Source organism: Elephantulus edwardii, unplaced genomic scaffold, assembly GCF_000299155.1.
Source record: "Elephantulus edwardii isolate Elephantulus edwardi_28Jun2011 unplaced genomic scaffold, EleEdw1.0 scaffold00002, whole genome shotgun sequence".
Lineage (NCBI taxonomy): Eukaryota > Metazoa > Chordata > Mammalia > Macroscelidea > Macroscelididae > Elephantulus > Elephantulus edwardii.
The window spans coordinates 44,007,615-44,032,143 of NW_006399752.1; the positions used below are offsets into that span (position 1 = coordinate 44,007,615).

Sequence of the window (24,529 nt, forward strand, 5' to 3'; positions counted from 1 at the left end):
CCAGGTGGCTTATTTTATTTTTTGTGATGTCATCTCAACTTCCTTTATTCTTTAGATGTTGATTTGAAAAACTTGGTCATCAAGTCGATTCCTGGACTCGTAACGACCCTATAGGACAGGACAGAGTCGAGCTACACCATCCGGTCTCTAAAACTAGATGCCCTCAGGAAGCCGCCTGACACATCTCTCTCCTGCAGAGCAGCTGGTGGGATCTGCCCACGAGCCTTTTAGTTAACAGAGAAGCCCTAGCACACCTTGTTGAAAGAGGAGACGGCGTGACTGCTCCACACAGCGAACTTCTCCATGAGCGAGCTGGTCAGCCGTGGGAGTTAGTTACCAGCAGCAAGTGCATCAGGCCCTCACTGGGCGACTCTTCACTGTTGTGTATCTCGTGTAGCCCCTATGTTCCTAGAAGCAGGTGTGGTCATTCGGCCCTTTCCTTTCATAGGGCTGAGTAAGAAGCTCGCTACAAGGTAAAATTTGACTATAGAGGAAGAGGTAGACATGGGATCCAAACCTGGCGCTCTTAACCTGCAGAAGACACCCCCCAAATGCCAAAGATCCCAGGCCGCTCAAGACGCAATCCTTGATCAGGCATCAGGCATGCCAGCACTAAAGACAGCAGCTTCCTGGATTCTGGAAAGGGGCCTCATGGCACAATGATTAAGTATTTGGCTGTGAATCAAAAGGTCAGCAGTTCAGATCCACCCAGTAGCTCCTAAGATGGATGGCCTGCATTCTGCCCCCACTAAGAGCTGTGTTAGGTGCCATTGAGTCAACTCCAACACAGCCGTCCTGCGGACGGCAGATTCGAACCCTGTGCCATCCCGCACTGGCCCCACGATGCTCAAGCCCGTTGCCACAGTCTGTGTCAATCCGTCTCTTTGAGGGCGACTTTCACTTTCACTGACCCTCCAACTTTCCAGCATGGTGGCTTTTCTCAGGGACTGGCCCCTCCTGACACCCAAAGGATGTGAGATGAAGCGTCGCCATCCTTGTCTCTAAGAATGCCATTTTTAAAATTTTTATTTTTTTGTTTAAATTTTGAAGCTGTTGTACCAAGTCAGAGGCTAATTTGGAACAAAGGTTTTATGACCCTGATTGTAATTCCTCTGGGACAGACTTGTTTGTTCTTTTTGCAGTCTATGGGTATAAGATACTCTTCGCCAATGCTATAAGTCAAAGTACAGCCTAGGATTTCCTGGGGGCAATTCTGTTTTGCTCCAAAGGGTCGACTGAAGACGGAATTGGAACAACATTCAATATTAACGTTATGTGATGTGAACCTTAGCCACCAGGTGGCGCTGTGGGATATAAAGAGCAAATGCTGGTGTATTTAATCCCCAAAGTCAGAAATTGGTTTACGTTCTCACACATAATAAGGCATGTTCAGGAACTTCGATAATTTGCTTTGATAAAACAGTTATTTAAGGGACAAGAAGCATGGGATTTTCACAGAAGACATGCAGAAGTTTTAAAAGCAAATTGAATTTCTTCTTGGGGTTGAGCTTTTTAGTTTGAAAAGCTGTGTTTTGATCCTTTCTTTAAAAAAGCATTTTGCCGAAAGAGGTTACTCTAGGAGAAAGAGTAATTAGTGACTACCTGAGGTAAGGTATTTCATTATAGGGAGCCCAGCGTTTATGAAGTTCTTCTGAGGTCTTTGGACAGGAATAGACATTGTATAGTGATGAATCGTCAGTCCCCTGTCATTAAAATAAATGAGTAAGAGAAGCGGTCTTAAATTAATAAGCATGCTTATTTAATAATTGAGCACATTGAAATTGACAAACAGCCCACGCCATGGGCTCCTCGTTCTTCATTCTGTCATTCTCCTCCCGTGCTGAGTAAGTAAACCATTTGGCTTTAAGATGCCACCAAATTAATTAAATGGAGCCGGATCATAAATGATTCACCGAGCCCGGATTCGGGTCCGAGTATCAGGTTTTAGATCCATCCTTTTTCGGTTGGACAGGATTCCAACTTCCTGAATACATTTAGCTCACATAACTTGATTTGTTACTGTATATTTTATTTATGTGGGTTTTTTTTCTCTTTTTTTCCCCTCCCCTTTCCTCCTTCGGGTCATCCTGGCGATAACACTCTAGCCACGCATCGCAAAAAGACTCCCTTTTTGAGAAGCAAAAGCAAGGACAAAGAGAAGTCTCCCACGGCACCCCCCGCTCTCTCTAAACGCCTGCGGTTCTGGTCTTCTCCCGAGAGCCCAGCCTCCCCTAACGAGACTTTCTCTTTCTCACCCATTGGAGATTTCTAACCCTTTCCTTTAGCGTGTCTCCATCATGCATCCTCCTTCATGTCTGAAATTCAAGAAACAAAACAAAACAAAAAAATAAAATAATTAAAAAAAAATCCAGCAGTACCTAAAGGCCGCGTGACCTAGAGTGGACCCCTCTCCTGTCCTCAACCCCAAGCCGAACCCAGAGTAGCCAGCATGGATCCCAAGTTCAGAATGGAAGATGAGAGGTCGCTCTCGCTGGACCATTCCTCAGCACGGTGCAGTTTTAGGGAGCCTCGGGACGCACATGCCCACACGTATGTCCACCCCGGGCTGGGATGTCCCTGCTCAGTAAGTCCATGGCCATGTGTTCTTATGCACGCTTGGCCCACGGGTTTCTGTCGTCGCCGCGTGCAAAGCAAGGCCACTTGTTGCTTCTGCTCCTTCCTCCCTTGTGCAGACGCAGCCCAGGGAGGGTTATTAAGCAGCAAAAGTTCAAGCCTCTGTCTGCCCCCTTGTCTTTGTCATAGCCCCCGCACCCGCGAATTGCTGCCTTTTACTAATAAGCCCCCCCTTTTAGAAGCGGCTGTGTTTTGGAGGATTTAGGGCTCCTTCCACACCTTTGGAAGAATTGGAGCTATTGAGCTGAGCCAGAGGCCAGCCCCGAGCAAAATATCCTGGCCATGCTGTCACTGTCTTGACACCTGGATACAGTAGGGGACCTCAGCACACACCTCACTGGTCAGCAGAGGCCTTTAGTTACTGCAGTCTTTCCAGCCTTCAGCCTCTGTTACCATCTGCATGGTTCTTGTCACATCCTTGGGCCACCTGGCTGCCAGCACCCTCATCTCCCTTTGCCTGCCTCATCATTTCCTCATAAGCTCCCAGGACCAGTACTGTAAGTGGGACCAAGGCCCTGGGTGATGGGATTGGTTCATACGCTTACTTGGCCACTGACTGCAAGGTTGGAGGTTTGGGTCCACCCAGGGGTGCCTCAGAAGAAATGTCTGGTGGTCTAGTTCAGAAAGCCATTCACTGAAAACCCCACGGAGCACAGTTGTGCTCTGACACGCAAGGGTGAAGGGGTGTCTTCGCGAGTCAGAATCAACTCGAAGGCCACTAGTAACCTCCCCAGAAAAGCCAGGTAACCATACAAAGAGATACATGTCTGATTTCTGAAATACCAGCCACTTAATAATGCCGCTGGCTATCCTGGGAGCCACCCTGGGCACCTGAGGCTGCCTCTGTTCCTGAGCCTGCTGTGTCACCACCTGCTGTGTCTCCACCTGCCGCTTGCCTGCAGCTCATACGTGCTAACTGTCCGCGCATCCCGCCTCCCCTCCACTGGGTCATGCTCTAACTCCTGTCTGTCCAGTGATCTGTCCCCCCTCATTCCACCAGACTTGAGTCTTGCTTCTCATCAAGGTGATCTTTTAAAGTCCTGATCGCCCCTGGGTTTCCAGTTGCAAGGTCTGGGTACTTAACATGTTGCCACACACTTTTAAATCGGCGACGTGTTAAAAGTGCCCTGTGAGCCCAGACCATAGGCTGCCGGCAGAGGTGACTGCCGGTAAGTCTACTGAAGATGTGACCAGTCGTTTACAGACACGCGCACCCCAGCCCTGGGGCTCTGAGTAGATCAGTCCGTGGCCTTCAGGTTGCCAGGGCTGGGCTGTTTTGCCAAACAAAGGCTTGGTCCGCCATTGGTCACCTCTAGCGTGTGTCTGAAGGCCCTACCATCCCCTTTCCTCCTGAGTAGTTGGAGGTTATTGGGGTGGTTTGATTTTCCAACTCTGTTTTAATTACTTCTGATGTGAGTCCAAGTTCATGGTAGAAAATCAAGCTGAGAAGAAGCAATGGGCGCACGTGCAAAGTGGCCCTGCAGTCAGCTTACTGTGCCAGGATTTGGCTTATTTATTTCTTTCCCCCAAGAAAGAGTTGTTGGGGTGACCAAAATTTGTTTTTCAAATATAAATAATAAATAAGGGTACAGGTTATTCACAGGTCCACTGTCACTGTAGCAGGCCTCTGTTAGGAGCCTCCCCCCAACCCCTGTTTTATTTTAGTTTCAATTTTATTTTATCGTTATATTTAATTATACAGCAGAATATACAGCGGTTTGTCAGTTTTGTGACATTGAAGACACCCTTGAATTCTGCAGTGATTCTCCCCCCCTTTTCTGAGTTATTTCCCCACCATGGACGTAAATTCACTCCCCTGAAGGTTCCCATCAAACCTTTCGAGTAGCTGCTGTCTCTTTGATCCTGAAAGCTCCCAACAGAACATTTTTATTTTATTAATTTTAATGAACATTTACAGAGATTTTGGATTTCCATTCATTCATTGTTGCAGTTTTCTCCCTACCCACCCCTCCCAGTTCACTGTTCTCTTTGAAAAAAGAAATTCCTTCATTGGTATACAGTCCCACCCCCCACCCCTCACCCCCCGCCCCGAGTCCACTCCCCTATGAAACCTTCATTCTGGACCCAACAGACATTCTTAAATAACTGTTATTTGGTTTAATGAAGATTCCGAGGGCTGTTCATTTTGATGGGTTTAAAGACTGTCTCAGAGCAGTTTGGAGGGATTGGTCCAGCCTCCCATGGGGAATTCTAATTTCTTTGCTGCTGTTTCCCTGTTTGGAGGATTCTACTGTCACCTCTTTGTTCAACATGTTTTCGGGTGGTGCTGGGTGCTTTTCCAGGTGAGGGTTTCAATTGTAGCACTCCATGGGAGGTGAACCCCATAGCTGGTGGGTTTTTTATTTATTTTTTTAAAAATTATTTGTGTGTGTGTGTACTGTCAAATCGGATCTGACTGGTACAGGAGGAGATTGTCCCTCCTTCTCCAGCCGAGCATCTGGTGGATTTAAACCACATACCTCTGGGATTGCAGTGCAGCTTCTTGCCACTAGGCCACCAGAGCTTGCCTTTATTATTAATTTTAATGAAAGTTTACAGAGATTTTGGATTTCCATTCATTCATTGTTGCACTCTTCTCCCTGCCCAACCTTCCCCCTAGTTCGCTTTTCTCTTTGAAAGGTAAAAGAAAAATTCTTTCATTGTTACACAATCCCTGCTCCCAAGTCCACCCCACTGTGCAGCCTTCGTTCTGGACTAGCTGGTGTTTTGAACTCCCTTCGGTCTCTGATGGCATTGTCCACAGGGTGTCATCCTGCTAAGCCAGAGGTTGATACTCTGATGATTCTAACTCACCAGCTTCTCCACACAGGAAAGTCAGGGTCTCCTGGCTACTCACAGCCTTCAAAACCTTTCGGAGGGTCTACTCTGAGTCATTTCTGAATTGACAGTCAGGAATTTGAGGGTTGTAGGGTTTTTTTTTTTGTTTTAAGATATTTTGGGGTTTTTTCAGTCTTGTTTTCTCTCAGCCGGTCACGGCTGTCACCGTGACCCAGAACCAGCCTCAGAGGGGCCTCTGGGCAGTCCCGCAACCAGGCCCCTGCTGTTGGTTTATCCGTGGCCCAGCCTGTGTCCTGTCGTCTGTGTGCCCTTCTGCCCCTGCGTCCAAGCCATATGGGTGGTGGCCCAGTCAGAACACAGGCTCCTGCAGCTTCATTTCTCCATATCCTTTCTGGCCTAGGCACTGGGGACCCCAAACCAAAGCGAGGCTCCCCACACGGAGGCAGCCTGGACCGCAGAGACACCAGCACCGACCCAGCTGCGAAATCCTGGCCCATGGAGCCAGGTCCCCGGACGGGGGCTGCAGCAGCCGTCACCACCACCCCTGCCACCTCGACCCCCATCTCTCGGCACCCAGGCCGCGCCAAGGGTGAGTCATAGGCCCCGGGCCGGCAGGCAGTCGAGGAAGGGTCCTTTCTAAAGACTTCCATTTGTCAGAGGCAAGAGAGCTCTCGCCCTCCAAGACTGAGAGATGCTAAAGAGCAGTTAAGCAAGTGGACCAGCTTTGGCATCACACAGGCAAGGGTTCAAGTCTCAGCTCTGCTTCATGGCTGTGTGACTTTGGGTGATGATTTAACCATGCAGCATTTTACCCTCAGCTGGTGAGAGTATCAGAAGCCACTGTCCCGACGTTCAGGATTGAGTGGCGCCTGGGGAAGGTAGGCTTGAGGAGCAGAGTTTGAGGCTGTCCCCACCCCATGTTAAGATTGTTGTCATTACTGTTAAGTGCTGTCGAGTCGTAGGCGACTCATGGTGACCCTGTGAATGAAAGACCTGAACACTTGTATAACTTTCATCATTTCTCTAAGTTCATAGGGTTTCTGGAGGCAAGCTATTTCAGAAGTGGATGCCACTCTTGCTTCTAAGATTGTTTTAATTGGGGAGCTCCACCAAACACTGTCCACCATGGGGAACCATTCTCATATTTGACACATCAGTGTCACAGTGTTTAGCTTCACAGCAACCATGAGTTACCGCTGTACAGCAAGAGGACAGACGAGTGCTATACCACCTAGAAGAATGTTTCACCAAAAAGACTTAAAAACAGGCCCGAGGGCCACGGATTAGAGTCACCCACCTTTGGCTTGGTAGCATCACTTTCTGTCCAATAGGCCAATTGATCTCTCTCTGTGCTCTGCTGTTTTTAAGTGTTGCCAATTCATAGGTGACTCACAGCGACCCTATGAACAAAAGACCTGGGTACTTGTATAACTTTCATCCTTAGTCCAGGTTCATAGGGTTTCCGGAGGCAAGCTATTACAGAAGTGGATGCCACTCCTGCTTCCAAGCTTGTTTTAAACGTTAGGATTAATCTGGAGAATAAGTGGAGGGTCCCTGACGTAAAGGCCATGGAGTGGAGATAAAGGGCGGAGACATCAACACTGGTGTTGAGATTCCTCCAGACCTGCCTGGCCCTTCGTCGGCCTGTTTCCTGGGAGGTTGGCGGCCAGGCTCTCACCTCTGCTTGTTGTGGGGTGTTGTCAAGCTGACTCTTGACCATAGCAACCTCCCTGACAGTAGTGCCCAGTTCTGCACATTCCTCCCGGGCTCAGCCCGTTGCTGCAGTTGCAGTCAGTCCACCCCATTCAGGACCTTCCTCTCCTTCACTGACTCTACTTCTCCACGTGTGATGTCCTCCTCCAGGAGGCAGCCTCTCCTGAGAACACAGCCAGAGTACATGGGGTGATATCTCAGCACCCTCCCTTCCAAGGAGCTCTCTGGCTGCGTGTCCAAGACAGCTCTGTTGGTCTTGCAGACCACGGTAGAGTCGGTATTCTTTGCCTGTACCATAGTTCAAGTTCACAATCATCACTTGGTCTTCATCTTCCTTATTCTTTGTCCAGCATTTGGTTACGTGTGAGGTGATTGAACATGCCGTGGCTCAGGTCAAGCACACCTTGGTCCCAAGGTAGCACCTTTGCTTTTGGACAGTCTAAGGAAATCTTCTGCCACAGGTTTGCCCCGTGCAGTATGTCACTGGGTCGCTTGACTGCCGCTTCCATGCACATTGACAGCAGCCCCAAGTGAAGCGAAATTCTGACAACTACATTCTTTTCTGCATTTATTAAGATGCTGTTTATTGGTCTACCGAGAGAAGTCCTGAGGACTTTGGTTTTCTCAATGTTGAGGTGTAATCCATACTGAAGGCTGTAGTCTTTGAACTTTATCAGTGAGTGCTTCAAGTCCTCTTCACCTTCAGTTGTTGTTGTTGTTGTTGTTGTTTACTATTGAGTCAGAACCGACCCATAGTTGACCCTCCAGCGGGTTTTCTGAAGCATCTTTCTCCCACAGAGCAGCTGGTAGATTTGAACTGCCTGCCTTTGGGTTGGCAGTGCCACTCCTTCCCACGAGGCCACCAGAGCAGAAGCCCTAATTGGCTTACAGCTCATGACTGTTAAGTGTGAGGAGACAAACAGTGTTCCTCAGATCCCTGAAGAGCACACCATCACCAGCTGGAAACCAGGACCATGAGCACAGAAGGAGTGTGATTTAGAGTTAAATTAGATACGGGTGGGAGCTGCAGGGCTGACCCTGCACGTCCTGATGGCACCGTCCACGCGCCCTTCTCTCCGTGAGCTGGACGCACCTCTCTTCACATCTGACGTGGTTCGGGGTTTGAGCCTGGCATAGGGCAGTGTTCCCCGAGGTGGTTGCCAGGTGCCCGCTCACCAGCTCTGTCTTCATTGTAGGCTATAGTTCAGACGACACGCTCTGTGAGCCGTCCCTGGAGCTGGACTTCGCCAACCACAGGCAGTACGGTGAGTGGCTGGCGCCTGCACGCTTGCCCAGACTTGCTGGGATCAAAGGTGCCTGTTCCTTCACACAAAGTCCCACGTAGAAGGCCAGCGGTCAGCGGATTACAGCAACATTACAGTTGAAGTGGGAATGGGGGCAGGGCCCCGTGTTCCCCCAAACTCCATCTTCCTCTCCCTCCTCGGGCTGAAGCAGGCAGCTTCTGGATTGTTGTTGTTGTTGTTGTTAGGTGCCCTCAAGTCGGCTTCCTCTCATAGTGACTGAACAACAGCTGTGAACCTTACGTGTCCTGCACCGTCTCCCTCATCTCTGTTAACTCAAGCCCATATTTTCTGTCACTGTGGTTATCCGTCTCCTTGAGGGTCTTCCTCCCTTGCACTGACCTCCCACTCTTCCCGGCGTGATGGCCTTCTGCAGGGACAGGCCCCCCCCTAACAACAGGCCCCAAGTATTTGAGACAAATGTTCACCGTCCTTGCTTCCAAGGAGCATTCTGGGTTCATTTCATCTTAAGACAGACTTGCTCGTTCTCGTGGCAGTCCATGGGATAGTCAGCACTCTTCTCTCAGCACCACCACCCAGAGGCATCAGTTCTCCTGTCGTCCACTTTTCAGATGCAGAGCAGGCACCTGAGAAACCGTGGCTTGGATCAGGTCCACTTTTGTTTGCACTGTAGCACTCTGGAGAGGTCCCTAACAGCTCATCCAAAACCCAAGCCCAGTTGCCACTGAGTCAGTTCCAACTCATAGTGACCTCTACAGGGCAATTAGAGCGTCCCCATCAGGGTACCAAGACTGTAAATCTTTCTAGAAGCCGACTGCCACACCTTTCTCTCAAGGAGCAGTGGTTGGGTTCAAACCCTTGCCTTTTCCATTTGAAGCCAAGTGCTTACCCACCGAGCCATCAGTTCTGTTACCTCTGGTGATGACGAATTCACTACCTTCCAGCACGCTTCCTTTCTGGGCTCTCTGATTATGATTGTTGTTGTTGAGTACCATCGAGTTGGCACCAACTTATAGCGGACCCTCCAGGAGGTTCCCAGAGGCCGTTATCATGTGAGAGGAGGTTGCTCATCTTTCTCCCACGGAGCTGCTGTCAGATTCGAACCACATGCCTTTAGGTTAACAGCGCCATTCCTTACCACTAGGCCACCAGAGCTCCCTGATTATGATGTGATTGTTCATATACGGAACCAGAATGATTCTCCTGGTAGTTTCCACATGGTGCTCTTGGGTTCTGCCCTCCAGGTTAGCACCCTCCTCTCCCAGCAGCCAGCTGTTCATGCTGCCTCAGGCCTCCTGGGTCTGCAGCGCTCCCCAGGGCTCGCCAGCTCTGTGCTGGGAACATGCGGCAGGCAGGGATTTTACTGTCTTCATTCATTTGGGTCTCAGTGGCGTAGAGAAGCTACGTTTGTGTTTAGGCTTAGAACTGGCAGACCACTTGTCACTGGATCCAGGCTTATCGTAAGTTTATGCAGGAAAGAAACTGGGAATTACACCATCCCTCTCCAAATGAAAACTCGATCTACCTTCTGAGCATTTTTAAAAAACCAAGTACCTGAAAGAGTGGGGAAACCTTTTGAAAGGAAAATTCCAAAAATTCTCCTGTTTTCCTTTTAAGTTTGATGTGCCCCAGTGTAATGTGCACACCCAAACATAGAACACACGTAGCTGATACGCAAGGAAGTTGTGCAGTTTGCAAAAATAAAGTCATGGACATGCTGTTTGTGTAAAAATTCAGTCCGTTGAATTCAGTGTATTTCTGCAGTGACCAGCAGTGAATGTAGGAATTAGCATTATTGCCTGTCCGGTTACTTGTTTTCAGATGGTGGTTCCTACCATTCATGTAGATACAGAATGCATTCATTTGAGATACAGAAAGTTAGAGTTTATGTGGGTGAAGACAGGCTCTGTGCTGGGACAGGTTGGCATGGGGAGCCTGTATGTCTTTACAGTGAGTTTTTGTTAGGAGCAGTTGAGTTGACTACGACATATAGGGATCCTATCAACAGCCTGTCTAACCTTGCCCTTCCTGTGCTGTCTATCCCAGGACTGCCACACTGGGAACAAGCAGAGGCTGGGAACTCTCACTGCACAGCTTATTGTTGTTAGGTGCCGTCGAGTTGAGTACTGTTACTGGTGGCATCCTCTTCATAAACAACATGCCTCCGGAAACTCTGTGAACTTGGATAAATGTCCATAGTTGTAGAACAGCTTCAGGCCTTTTGTTCATAGGGTCACTATGAGTCATGCTCAACTCGAAGGTGATCAACAACAACAGCTTCGCATAGTGGTCGATTTGATGGTCCCTAACGACAGCAGGAACCCAAAAGATACTGTTTCTTATTATATCCGCAAGCTCTCCGTTCCCCTCAGTGAGAATCAGACATGTAACGTCTTACAGAGTTTTTCCCCAGCCTTGTGATAAGAATTAACATTCACAATCACTAATAAAGCCACACTGAACCACCCACCACAACACAGGTTGTAAAACAGCTGGAACAGAAACAGTGAATGTCGACATAGTGTGGAGTGGAGCCGCTGTCCCTGGTCAGTCTGTCTAGACACTGTGGTCTAAGGAGTGGGTTTTGATGTCTATTTTCACCTGAAATAAAATCTTTTTTTCCTTCTTGGAAAGAGAACTTATTTACTTCGTGAAATGTTAATTTTGGGGGCTTATGCCCAGACACAGTGCATTCACAGCTGCCCACTGTTTGGCGTGCTCACCAGGAACGCGGTCCCTTTGGAAATGTGTGCTCACTGGCCTGCAGGGACCGGAAGCACAGCACCTCCTGGTGTTTTTCCAGCTTCTCTGGGTGGTTCAGTCAACACCAGCCATGAGCTGCACTGCATAGAAGACTCAACAGCAGAGCATCCCCAAGGACTCAGCAGTCCCACAGGGGTGACGGGCTTGCTCTTTCGGGGTGCTGTGACTGGGCAAGCTGGGGAGGCCGTGATGCCAGTGTGGCTGGAGGTGCAGGCCAGGAGGGGTGGGCCTTCCGGTTCAGAGAGGCACAGCCAGCCCGATGCTGCGAGTCCTGCCCATCTGAGCAGGTGCTGCTACGACCATGCAGACACCTTTGCACAAACAGATGGGACAGTCGAAGGGCCTGACTTCCCTCCTGCCCTGGTCCCTAGGGTGGATGCCCCCTTCTGGACTAGATGTCAGTGTATGGCAAAGGAGACTAGGAACTGAAGAGAAATATTTATAGCAAATAGATGAAGGTAGGTATATAATACCTGTTCTCTATGCAGACAGGTAATAGCAAACAGCCAGGCGAACTGAGTGCTCTTTCCCTGTGAGGGTCACAGCACCCACGCTCTGTAAAGAAGGCTGACACCCCGCCCCCCCAGGGAGCAAGCTGCCCTGGGCACCTGGAGGCTCACGTGATCTCTACCCACCTGTGTACACTCTGCTTTCAACAGCCCTTCTCTTCCTTGCTCCTGCTCTCATCAAGCTGCATGCAGTTATGATCTAAGCAAAGGTTCTTCACATGTTTTCTGGAAAGTTCTATGCAGTAATAGGGGAGGGCAGGTGGATAGACCTCTCGCACACCCCCCACCCCAGCCCTGGCTTAACCTAGAAAAGCTGATTAGCTGTCTTCTTTCAGTCTTGCAGTTCTGTGTGAGATCTTCACTAACGGAATCATTTTAATCCCAGCCCTCAGGTGTTACAGTTGCCTGAACCACGTAGGTTCCCGGATGATAGAGTAGGAATTGCCCCATGGGGTTCTGAAGGCTGAGACTTTTCAGACGCAGATAACCAGGCCCGACTTCCAGGACATACCTGGCTGGGTTTGAACCACCAACCTTTTGGTCAGTAGTCCAGCATTTAAGTGTTGACATTATCTACAGCCATCGGCCTGCTGAACCATCAAACCTAACAAAAAGAAGTAAAAGAAGTTAACATTAGTAACAGTAACAGGAAGCTGTTGGTAACCTGCTGTGTGCTGAGCCTGGAATTCAGGGCCAAAGCTAAACTTCCTCATAGTTGGTTCCTTCTTGAAGGTATTTGCCTTAACTTTGGAGGGCAATTGCTTTGTTGCTTATTTTTTTTCTCAGATTTAAATGCTTTTAACCTGAGATGTAACTGGTCACCTGCCCTTCCATTTAAGGCTGCCATTTCTTTACAGTGTCCCGGCCAAGTAGCTTGGAGAGCAGCAGAGATACGTCCAGCAACAGCTCGCCCCTGAACCAGAAAGGTAAGGAAGTCCTTTTCTGTCTATGCTTTGAAAATTTAGCTCCAGATTAATTTTTTAAAATTTTTTTTATTATTAATTTTAATGAAAGTTTACAGAGACTGAGGATTTCTGTTCATTCACTGTTGGACTGCCCACCCCTCCCTTCCCCCAATTTACTCTTCTCTTTGAAAAGTAAAAGAAAAATTCTTTCATTGTTTTACAATCCCTCCCCTCAAGTTCACTCCACTGTGCAGCCTTCGTTCTGGACTCCTGTCATGACAATAATAGAACCCAATCATATATCCGTTTTAAACAGTTTTGTCCCTCATCTGCTTCAATGCAGAATACATAATTTATCCCCTCTTTCTCAGTCTCCCCCCCAACCCCGATGTCAGTCCTGTTTTACAACAGTGGCACTATGCAATATTTGTCCTTTTGTAACTGAGGTACTTCGCTCAGCATAAGCAAAAGTTTTTATAAAACCTCAAGCTCATTGCACTTGAATCAGAACTGACTTGTAGCAGATCTGTAGTAGGTTTCAGAGGCTGTATGTACATTGCACAGGAGGAGATTACCCATCTTTCCCCACTGAGCGTCTGGTAGATTCGAACTGCCCATCTTTGGGTTGGCAACACCACTCTGTATCCATTAGGCTACCTGAGCACCCTAAAGCAGTGTAGTTAACAAGATTCTCAAATGCGTTATGATAAATTCCACGCCCACAGGATGCAGTTTCAAGGACATACCAGGGAGGGTGAACAGATTGAGGTTTAAATCCCATTTCTCTACTCACCAAGTTGCTCTGGTGGCCTGGTTGGTAGGGAATGGTGCTGCCAACCTAAACATGATGCTTCTCTGTAAGTTCAAATCCTCCAGCCGCTTTAAGGGAGAAAGATGGAAAATCTCCCTCTCCAGGAGAGAGAGGTGGACAGACTCCTACCATGCAATTTACAGCTTCCAAAACCCACTAGAGGGTCCGCTTTGAGTCAGTTCTGATTCCAAGGGAATGAATTTGAGTTTTTATTCTCTGCTGGGCAGCTCCGAACCCAGGCAACTCCCAGGCCGTTGACTCTCATTCTTCCTGATTGAACAGGGATTGCACGAGCAGCTCTTTTTAATTATGGCCTGAGAACATAGTGTGGACAATTGAGATCTTTGAAGTGTTTTCAGGGTTGCTAGGGTCCATGCAGGTCATGGTCTGGCTTAATGAGTGTGTTCCCTGCATACCTGAAACGATTGTGCGTGTTCTGTTGTTGGGTACAATGTTCTGTTTTTGTCATTTGGTTCAAGTTTGTTGACAGTGTAGTTCAGGTCTTCTGCTCCTAATTTTTTATTATTCTGATTACTAAGAGAGGAGTGTTGAACTCTTACACTGTATTTGTTGTCTACTACAATTGTATGTGACATTGACCCATAATGACCCTACGAAGGACAGATCTGAACCCTTCCCTGTCCTGTGCCGTCCTGTTTCCGACACACGTGAGCCCACGGCTGCAGTCACTGTGTCGGTCCGTCTCATCGAGGGTCTTCCTCTCTTATGCTGACCCTCTGCTTTTCCAAGCATAATGTTCTTCTCCATACACTGGCCCCTCCTGATAATTATAATTAGAAACCTTTAATTGTAGATTTGCCTATCCCTCTTACTTTTGCCAATTTTTATTTCAGGACTTGGACGTCTGTTTTGTTATTTAGGATTGTTATATCCTGGTGAATTGACTTTATTCTTTTTCATTGTTGTGGAGTCAGAACTGACTCCTTGCCGACCCTTCCAGTGGGTTTTCTGAAGCTGTGAATCTCAGTAGAGGAGACTGCCCATCTTTCTCTTGCAGAGTGTCTGGTGGCTTCGAACCAGCAGCGTGGCTTGGCCTTTTGATTAGCAGTGCAAATCCCTATGGTCCCCCCCACCAGGGCTCCCTGGTGAGATGCTGGAAACTGCCTTTTCAGAGGTGGTGGCTGTTGTTACGCGCTGTCGAGTACCACTCATCGTGACCCTGTGAACAGCTGACCTGAATCCTACCCTAGCCTGGGCCGTCCTCCTCATCTCTGACACGCTGGAGCCCATTGCTGCAGTGTCTGCGTCAGTCCACCGGGTTGAGGGGCTTCCTCTCCTTTGCTGACCCTCCATCTTTCAAAGCATTATGTGCCTTTCCTCCTAACATTAGGCCCAAAGTGTCTGAGATAAAGCTTCACCATCCTTGCCTCTAAGGAGCACTCTGGCTGCACCTTCTGTTTGTTCATGAGGGGAAGTTCATGAGATACTCAGTACTGTTCTCCAGCCACACAACTCAAAGGCATCAATTCTTCTGTCACCCTTATTTATTGTCAGACTCTCAGATGCGTAACAAGTAATTGAAGAGACCATGGCCTGAATCAGGTGCACCTTAGTATTCAGACGGGCATCACTGCTCCTCAGTAATTTAGAGATATCCTTGACAGCAGACTCGTCCGTGTAGTACGTCTCCTGATTTCCTGACTGCTGGTAGCGAGAGTGTTGATTGTGGGTCCATGCAAGGTGAAATTGTCGGCGGTTTCAGTCTTTTCTCCATCTATCATAATATTGCCTACTGGTCCTGTGGCGAAGATTTTTTTTCTTGATGTTGAGATTCAATCCATATTGAAGGCTGTGTAATCTTTGATCCACTGCAGTAAATGTGAAGTCCTCCTTACTTTCAGCAAGCAAGGTTGCATCATCTGCGTAGCCTGGGTTGTTGATGAGTCTTCTTCAATCCTGATGACCCACTCCCCTTCATAGAGTCCGTCTTCATGAATGATCTACTCAGCATTGTTGTTATGTGCCACCAAGTCACTTGTGACTCATAGTGACCCTATGTACAAGAGCCCTAAGCCCTGCTCTATCTTAAGACAGTCTCACTGTTTCTGACACACTTAACTCCCATTACCCCAGTCACTGAATCGATCCATCTCATCGAAGGTCTTCTCCAAGGACTGATCCCACCTTGTAACATATCCAAAGTATGTCAGACTGAGCTTCAGAATCCTTGACTCTAAGGAGCAGCCTGGCTTCACCCTCTCCAGGACGAACTTGTTTGTTCTTCTAGCAGTCCATGGTATATTCAATACTGTTCTCCAGAACCACAGCTCAAAGGCATCATCTCTCCTTCTATCCTCCTTAGTCACTGCCCAGCTTTTTGATGCATAACAAGTGATTGCAAAGACCATGGCCTGTATCAGGCGCACCTTAGTCTCCAGACTGACATCATTGCTCTTCAGTAGTGATCTTAGAAAAATTATCACTAGTTTGTCCATCTTGTTAAGGTGAGAATGATGCTCTTTTCAGCTTCCTTCCTCCAGGGGGAAGTAGCCCATGCATTGCCCGTTCTAATCCTCTGTGTGGGACTCGCCGTCATCTCTTTCTGTATCTATATCTTTACTTCTTTACTCATCTTGTTTGTTTCTTCTCTCTCAAGACTGTAAACTCCAGGAAAGACAGGATTTTTTTCCCCTTCTTTACTTTTATATGACCACCTCTGGAAGATGCCTCTAGCCTATCCCAAATTCAAGCCCACTGTCCCAGATTCATTTCCAACTCATAGCGACCACACACACATTGTTGTGTGTTGTCAAGCCGTAGCTGACTCTACAGAGGGTTTTCAGAGGCTTTAAATCCACAGAATGAGATTGCCCATCTTTCTCCTGCAGAGCAGCGGGTGGATTCAAACCCGGTGCCTTAAGGTTGGAAGCACAACTTCTTGTCACTAGGCCACGAGAGCTTCCTTCCACCACATGGCGGGTCCTAGTGAAAGCTGTTACCAATGAATGAATGCAAACTGTCTTCCCTTTCAGCCATTAGCCATTTATGCTTTAGTTGAAACCTTTTAGGGAACACTGCTGGCAGAGTTCACAGGGAGTGACCCTGCCAACCCAAAGACCTCACTTCAGTGGTTCGAATCCATCTGCAGCTCCAGAGGCCAACAATGAGCAATCTCCTCTCATGTGATTTATAACCTTGGACACCCAGTGGAGGGTCAGCGGTGAGTCAGTTCTGACTCAGTGACAATGAGTTTGTCTTCCCCCCCCCTTGATCTTATTTTGCCCAGTGACATCTACACTAACATAGAATGTTGTTGCTGTTGTTGTTAAGTGCCATTGAGTCAACTCATAGTGACCTTATGAATGAAAGTCCTGGACACATGTATAACTTCTTTCCTTTCTCCAGGTTCAGAGGGTTTCCAGAGGCAATAAGAAAATTATTTTAATGTAGAAAAATAGAATTCCAAAGGGTTCCATAATGCCTTTTAACACCGAGAACCTGATCATGGGAGGGATGACCCTTGACTCTTGGATGACTTTGAGACGGTCAGAGCCCTGGACATGGGAGTTAGAACTGATGTGAGTTGCTGTGTTGCCCCGTTACCCAGGTTCCTCTGACCAGCTCCACGGCAGGTCCGAGAGCTTCAGCAGTGAAGACCTGATTCCCAGCCGGGACACCGTCACCCTGCCCCGCGAGGCCAGCACCCTGGGGCGCCCCACCCTTGGCCCCCTGCCCCGCAACGGGTCTCTCCCCCAGGAGAGTATCCAGAAGAGGGGTGCGGTCCAGCCCCCTGCCGGAGGGCGGCCCTGCTCAGCCTCTCCGAGCAGTGAGATGGTCACCCTGGAGGAGTTCCTGGAGGAGAGTAACCGCAGCTCCCCGACCCACGTGAGCCTGGGGCGTGGGTACAAGGCCATGCTGCAGAGCTGGGGATAGGACGGGGGTACAGGACCGCACTGCAGAGCTGGGAACGGGGGCACAGGGCCTTGCTGTAGAGCTGGAGCTAGGACCATGGGGCCACAGGACTCCAGAGTCGGGGATCGGACGGGGGTACAAGGCCGTGCTGCAGGCCTGGGGATGGGACGAAGGCACAGGGTGCTGCAGAGCTGGGGACCGGTTGGGGCCACAGGGCCAGCTGTGGCATTGGGGTGGTGTTGGGAGAATCACAGTTAGCCAGCAAGTAAGTGACTGAACGCCAGGGAGCGGCCTCAGCCCTGCTTTCCACTGGTGACATGAGCCAGCTGGACACACGGCTGCGTGGAGGTGTGGGGACAGGATGGCACCTCCGTGCTCAGAACCTCGTGCCCGTGCTGCTACGGAGCCCTGGGCACGTGGAGGGGAATTTGCTCAAGTCATTTGGCTTTTGTTGCTCCTTTATCCCAGTTTGTCTGTGCAGAGAGCCCCTTCCCCCAGCCCTCGGCTCGGAGGAACTGGCAGAGGCTACAGGGTCACCTAGGCAGGGGCCTCAGCCATGTGACAGAGCCTTCCTGCCCCCAGGGTGGCACTCAGGACCCCGCTCACTGGCCTGTGTGGTGGCTGCCAGGCCATGTGCCCTCAGCAGGGCAGCCTTTGTGGTCTGTCCACCTCCAGTCCTGGTCTGTCTTCCCCTAGCCCATTGCCCTTCTTTACTCCTCTCTCAGTTCAGGTGTTGGGGTCCTGGGTTCAGCTCGTTCCAGCTTTTCAGGAGCTGGTCTTGTTTCTCTGCCTTTGGTCAGAGGGAGAGTTCAGGTTCATGCTGGTAACTCAGCCTGGTGGAGGGCCATGGCCAAGCACTGAGGGCTGAGTGAGGCATCTGCTGCTGGGGCTGTGTCTATCCGTCGACTTAAGGGGCCACTCTGAGTGGCTCTGGGATTCTTTCCTTGATAGCCTTTCTTTACCCCCTGTCCTGACCGGGGGCACTGTGGTTGAGGGGCTAGTGTATGCCTTAGAGAAGCTGAGTAAGAGGGGACTGGGGCATCCTTGGGACCTGGGCCCCTGAGAGCCTGCCTGGGTCTCACTGCACCTCTCTGCTTCCTCCTTTCTCTGTAGGACACCCCTAGTTGCCGGGATGATCTGCTAAGTGACTACTTCAGGAAGGCCAATGACCCCCCAGCCATCGGCAGTCAGCCGGGAACTCTACCCAGGAAAGATGGGACCAAGATGCCCACCAGCTTTGTGGCTCCCACTGTCAAGCTGGCCGTCAGCTCTTCAGAGGGCAGAATACCGAAACCCGGGCAGTACGTGAGGCCGAACTTCCGGCCGGCTGAGGCTGAGGTCCCGCCTGGTGCTCCCGCGAGGCAGCCCCTGGCCCCCCAGAGCCTGTCTCTGGGCAGACCCCGACAGGGCACCATGCCCCCGACCACATCCCTGAGCCGGGCCTTCAGCCTGGCTTCAGCTGACCTCCTGCGAGCCAGTGGGCCAGAGGCCTGCAAACAGGAGTCCCCTCAAAAGCCGGCGGGCCCCGAGACCTCGATGGGCAGGGAGGCGCCCAGCCCTACACCCCCAGGGACCCAAGGCCCAGCCCGGGAGCGTGCCCCACTGCTGGGGAGGACTGGGGGCTCCAGCCAGGGCTCAGGGTCCCGCAGCCGGCCGGTGGACATGAGGCGCTTCTCGCTGGCACCCCCGAAGGAGGAGAGGCTGGCCCCGCTGCAGCAGTCGGCCACTGTCCCAGCTATTGCCACCGGGGCCAGTGTCCAGCTCCAGCACTTCCCGCCCGTGACCACCTCGGCCACCAGGACTAAGCCCAGGACGCCCCCACACTCAGGCGAGGTGGCTGCCATCACACCTGTGCGAGCTGGACTAGGCTTTGTAGAAGGGGACGGACACACGGCCCAGAGCTATGGTGAGGGACCCCCTGCCAAGAGCCCAGGGTGGTCTCCCGACTCGGCTCCCCATACCAGCCGGAACCCCGAGGATTTCAGCCGAGGGGGCAGCTCCAGGAGCACCCCAGTGTCCCCAGAGCCAGGGGGGGACCAGCAGACAGTATGGTATGAGTATGGCTGCGTGTGACCTGGGCCAGCAGCCCCCGAGCGGGGACTTCCGGTGGCCGTGGTCTCATCTGAGCGGCTGTTGTGTCTCTTTGCCCGTGGTGCCAGGAAAGGGTTTAGAGTGAGGACGGGGCTCCCACACATTTCTCCTGTTTGTCTTCTGAACGAAAGCACTGTGCCAAGCCTGACAAGGACTGCACTCCCAGACAGACAGCTGGCTTCGTGCTGGCGGCTTCCAGGAACTGATCTCATTTGAACAAATCTGCTTCTCTTGGGGCTACTTAAGGCGCAGGGTGACCCTTTACGCCCCCCAACAGACACTAGTCTCATATGCCCAAGACAACACTCATTGGCAGCTCACTGAGCTCTGTCAAAGCGCGCACACATGCGTGGACACACACAGATCACAAAGTCTAAGTGATCAAAAACTCCCTTGCCTCTCCCCAAAAACCACCTTTTCCCAGGGAAAACCCAGATAAGGGCAAACTCTAAAATCCTCCAGGGCCTGACACAACCCAGGGTTGGGCTTGTCGTTAACAGCTGAGTGCAGAAGGCCTGTTCCTGGGACTCCAGGAGCCTGAGGCAGATGGACAATGAAGTGGATATCAGATTGAGTGACCTTTTAGCCGCTCCTGTGCTCAGGGCCCACGAGGGACCATACTTCCCTGGCTCCCAGCTCTCTTTTTTCTAAAACACTGGATTGCTGGGAGTGAGGTGGAGGGCAGAGAAGCCCCCTGCCCACTCCCTGGCAGTGTACATAGTATACAGAGGGGAGTGCGTCCAGGCTGCACTTGTTTCTAGAACATGGTTCTGCAACCCCGTCTCAGAGAAGATAATGGTGTATTATATCTGAGTAACTTTTCTGAGGGGGTAGAAACCAAATTCCTTTTAATATATTACATATATATATATGCACACACAGACACTCATGTGAAATATATGTAATTATGGGGGATTCTATTTATGTCCTTTTCAGTCCTTCCCTACCAGGAATCTTATCTGCTGCTTTGTGTATATGGTCAGGTTCCTGGCAAATCCTGTTTCCTACTTAGTAAAGGTGCTTTTCCTGGGATGAATTAAGCCCACTGATTTTTAATTTTTTTTTTTTTTTCATATACTGAGGAAGAAGTGAGAGGCTTGTGAATGTTAACAGATCATTTTTCGGAGTGCTTTGGGTTGGGTCCTAAGTAGCCATCTGTTTCTGGAACACAAGGGCAGGATTGTAATAAAATGAAAAAGAATCCGCGTCCTGGTCTTCGTCGCTCACATCATCTGTGGGGGCACGAAGGCTGCTGGGGAGCTCCCTGCATCGGCGCCCCCGACCATCTTCCGAGGCCCCCTGAATCCGTGGCTGGCTGTGCTCCAGGGATACACGCCCACCCAGAGAGACACATGAAATTCAAGGATTTCCTGTTGATCGTACAAAGTTTTCTTCTCATGTTGCAGTCACTGTTCGTGGATGTGTCCCATTTTGGTATAGAACAAGAGCTTGATGTAAAGCAGGACTTTTGGTTTCCCCAGGGTCACTCAGCTAGCAATCACAGATCCAGAAGTAAGGGCCTCAGGTAGGTTGGTTGGTTGGTAATGTGCCGTGAAGTCCATTGCCACTCAGGAACCCTAGGCACAGTGGCTCTGAGCCGATCTCACTGACTCGCACACACCTACCCGTGTGACCCCAGGTACTGTGTCAGTCCTCCATCTCACCCAAGGGCTTCCTCTTCTCCACTGTCGCTCCAACCTTCCATGCATGATGTCCTCCGAGGACCTGTCCCTCCTGGCCACACGTCCAGAGTGTGTCAGGTGGAGCTTCAAAATCCTTGCCTCAAGGTCAGCCACTTCTTATGATCCACACAAGTCAATTGCCTTTGAGTAGAGCACAAGTAGACATCCTTCTGGCATTCCTTACTTTTCAGCAAGAATCCAACATCAGCAGTGATATCCCATAGCTCATATATCACCATTGAACCATGCTCACCATTTCCCTGCCTTTCCAGATCCCCTCTGGATCTTTCCATTTCTTTTAGCAGCCCCTCTTTCACACCCATCAAATTATGCAACCCTGTGATTTCCTCCCTGCCCACCCTTACCCCTCTGTTTCCACCTCTCCCCCCCTTGGATCTCCATACATGTTTTATTAGTTATCCTGGTTTTATAATAATAGTTCTATACAGTATGCATCCTTATGAGACTTGAGTTCACTCAGCATAATGCCTCCAGTCTCAAGTTACATAGTAATTTCCTAAGTCATTGCTCTTGAGTGCTGCGTAGTATTCCATCGAGTGAATGTACCACAATCTCTCAATCCATTCAGTTGTGGTTCAACAGTTGGATGTTTCCATGTTCTTGTGAAGGTGAATAACACTGCTGTGAATGGTGTACAAGTGTCTGTCTGTGTCTCAGTTCTAATTTCCTCAGGTTCTATTCCTAGAAGTGAAATATCTGTGTTGTAAAGGATTTCTATGTTCAGCTTTTTGAGGTAACACCAGACTGCCTTCCAGAACGGTTGTACCATTTTACAATTCCACCAACAGTGTAAGAGAATTCCTATCTTTCCACATCTTCTCCAACTACTGGCTTATTGTTTTGATTTGCACCTCTCTGATTGCCAGTGATTTTGGGCATTTCTTCCTGTATCTGTTGGCCATCTGGATGGCTTCCTCTGTGAAAAGTCTTTCCATGTCTCTTGCCCATTTTGTAATTGAGTTAATACCTGTAGGATCTTGTCTGAGATGGTATTGCCAGTTTTGAGCTGACTTTTGACCCCATGAGTCCGTCAGGAGAATTCTCACTGAAGTCACTGTGGTCTGCATGTCACTCAGTCCCAAGGGGCCCTCCTGTCATCTCACAGGTGTGCTCATTCCAGCTGTCTGTTCTTTCAGGCACCATCCCCACCCACCCCACCCCCAATGGCCACACCCCATCCCTTTGCAGACTTGACAAGCCCACGTGGCTCACCTCAAGGCACTCCCTAGCTCCCCAGCCTGGCTGTCCTCGCTCACCTTGGGCAAGCTCACACACATCCACCACCTTAATTACAGCCTGGTGCAGATGGCTCTAAATTTACATCCAAACTCCTCTGAACTTGCCCCCAAGACACCGCAAACTCAGAATTCCCAGCTCTCAGTTCACCGTCCTCTTTGCCCAAACTGGGCCTCGTCTAGAGGCTGCTGGACACCTCGCTTATCCCCATGTCCTGTCCTCAGCGCCATCCTGCTTCTCCCCAGACCACACTCCACGTCTACAGCTGGACCAGGCAGTGATTCTCTGTGGTGGGCACCACTAATGCCATGAAGCCCCTGTGGACAGTGTTCCCCAGGCACGCTCCCTCCCAGGACACTGTTTCTGCACTCCAGGGAAACTTGGTCTCCGGGCACCTGTGAAACATGAGGAACCATGGGGTGTGTTTGCCTGCAGCTCACAGAGGAGATCTAGCTTGAGATTAGAGGGTCTTTGACGAGAAGGGCTCACCCTAAGATCAGAAAAGTGAGAAAATCCAAGGGTATGGGGAAATTGGAGCTTTTCCATGCTGCTGGCTGATGGGAGTGAGAAATGGTGCACAGTATGTCACATCATTAAAAAGCTGGAAATACAAATGCCATTAATCCACTAATCCCACCAATAGGTATGTATCCTAACAAAACAGTTGGGCATAAATGTGCATACCCATGTTCATTGCAGCATTACTTAACAGTAGTAAAGAGATGGAAACAACTCAGGTGCCCATCAGTAGACGAATGGATAAACCATGGTCCACACACCCAGTGGATTGCTATGCAACATTGAAGAGTAAGGAAGAATTCGTGAAATGATGCATAACGTGGGTGAGTCTGGAATGACCTTATGTTGGCAGTCACAAAAGAATAAAGTCCACGGTGTATCCACTGTTATAAAAAGCTAAGAAAAGGTTTACACACAGGAAGAAGTATCCTTTGATGGTTCCTAGGACTCTGTAGATTGCCGATCAGCACCTGGCCTTTCCTGCTGCTGCGTCACTGCTCTGCTCCATCATCCATCATCCGTGCTCCTTCCTCTCCTCTCTGCCACGACTCCAGCCCATTGTTGCAATCACTCTGCCCGTTCACCTTGTTGAGGGCCTGGCTCTCCTTCACTGACCCTCCACTTTTCCGAGCTTGATGTATTTTTTCCCCAAGGACTAGTACCTCCTGACAACAGGTCCAATGTATGGGACACGAAGTTTCACCATCTTTGCCTCCTAGGAGCACCCTACTACATTTCCTCCAAGACACACTCGTTTCCCCTTTGGCAGTCCGTAGGAAAGTCAGTATTCTCCATCAACACAACTCAGAGACAGCAATTCTTCTTTGATATTCCATATTCACTGTCCAACCTTTTTTTAAAATTTTTTTATTTGTGTGTGTGTGTGTGTACCGTCAAATGGGATCTGACTGGTACAGGAGGAGATTGCCCCTCCTTCTCCAGCAGAGCATCTCTGGTGGATTCAAACTGTGCACCTCCAGGATTGCAGTACAGCTTCTTACCACTAGGCCACCAGAGCTCCCTTAAATTGAATATGCCATGACTTTGGTCAAGCACACCTTAGTCTTTAAACTGATACCCTTACTCTTGTTATGTGCCATCAAGTTGCTTGTGACTCATAGCGACCCTTTGTACAACAGCTCTAAACTCTGCTCCATCCTGTGCCAATCTCAGTGTCTCCGATACACTCATCCTGATTGCCCCAGTCACTGAATCAATCCACCTCCCCGAGGGCCTTCCTCTCCTGCGCCCGCCCTCCACCCTCCCAAGCATGATGTCCTTCTCCAAGGACCGGTCTCTCCTTACAACATGACCAAAATATGTCAGACGAAGGCTCAGAATCCTTGCCTCCAACGAGCAGCCCAGTTTAACCCTCTCCAGTATGAATCTGTTTGTTTTCTTGCAGTCCATGGTACCCTCAACACTCTTCTCCAACACCAAAGCTCAAAAGCATCAGTTCTCCTTCTATCCTCCCTTGTCATTGTCCAGCTCTCTTGACGCATAACAAGTGATTGCAAAGACCATGGCCTGTACCAGACGCACCTTAGTCACCAGAAACACACCGTTGCTCTTCAGTACTTTGGAGAGGTCCCTAACAGCAGACCTTCCCATTGCAATATGTCTTTTAATTTCCTGGCTGCTGGTGCCAAGAGTGTTGATTGTGGAGCCAAGCAGACTAAAGCTGTGAACAATCTCAATCTCTTCACCATCC

At 49.7% G+C, this 24,529-nt stretch overlaps 1 protein-coding gene across 1 annotated transcript in view; it reads left to right on the forward strand.

The window, feature by feature from the left end:
• CCDC88C (coiled-coil domain containing 88C) overlaps positions 1-19,342 on the forward strand; it is a 180,324-nt gene extending 160,982 nt beyond the window's left edge. Inside the window, exons 26-30 of the mRNA XM_006879117.1 lie at positions 5,834-6,022; positions 8,343-8,411; positions 12,538-12,606; positions 16,965-17,242; positions 18,383-19,342. Coding sequence (XP_006879179.1) covers positions 5,834-6,022; positions 8,343-8,411; positions 12,538-12,606; positions 16,965-17,242; positions 18,383-19,342 — 1,565 coding nt within the window. The remainder of the gene's footprint in view (positions 1-5,833; positions 6,023-8,342; positions 8,412-12,537; positions 12,607-16,964; positions 17,243-18,382) is intronic.
• Positions 19,343-24,529: the final 5,187 nt, after the last annotated feature.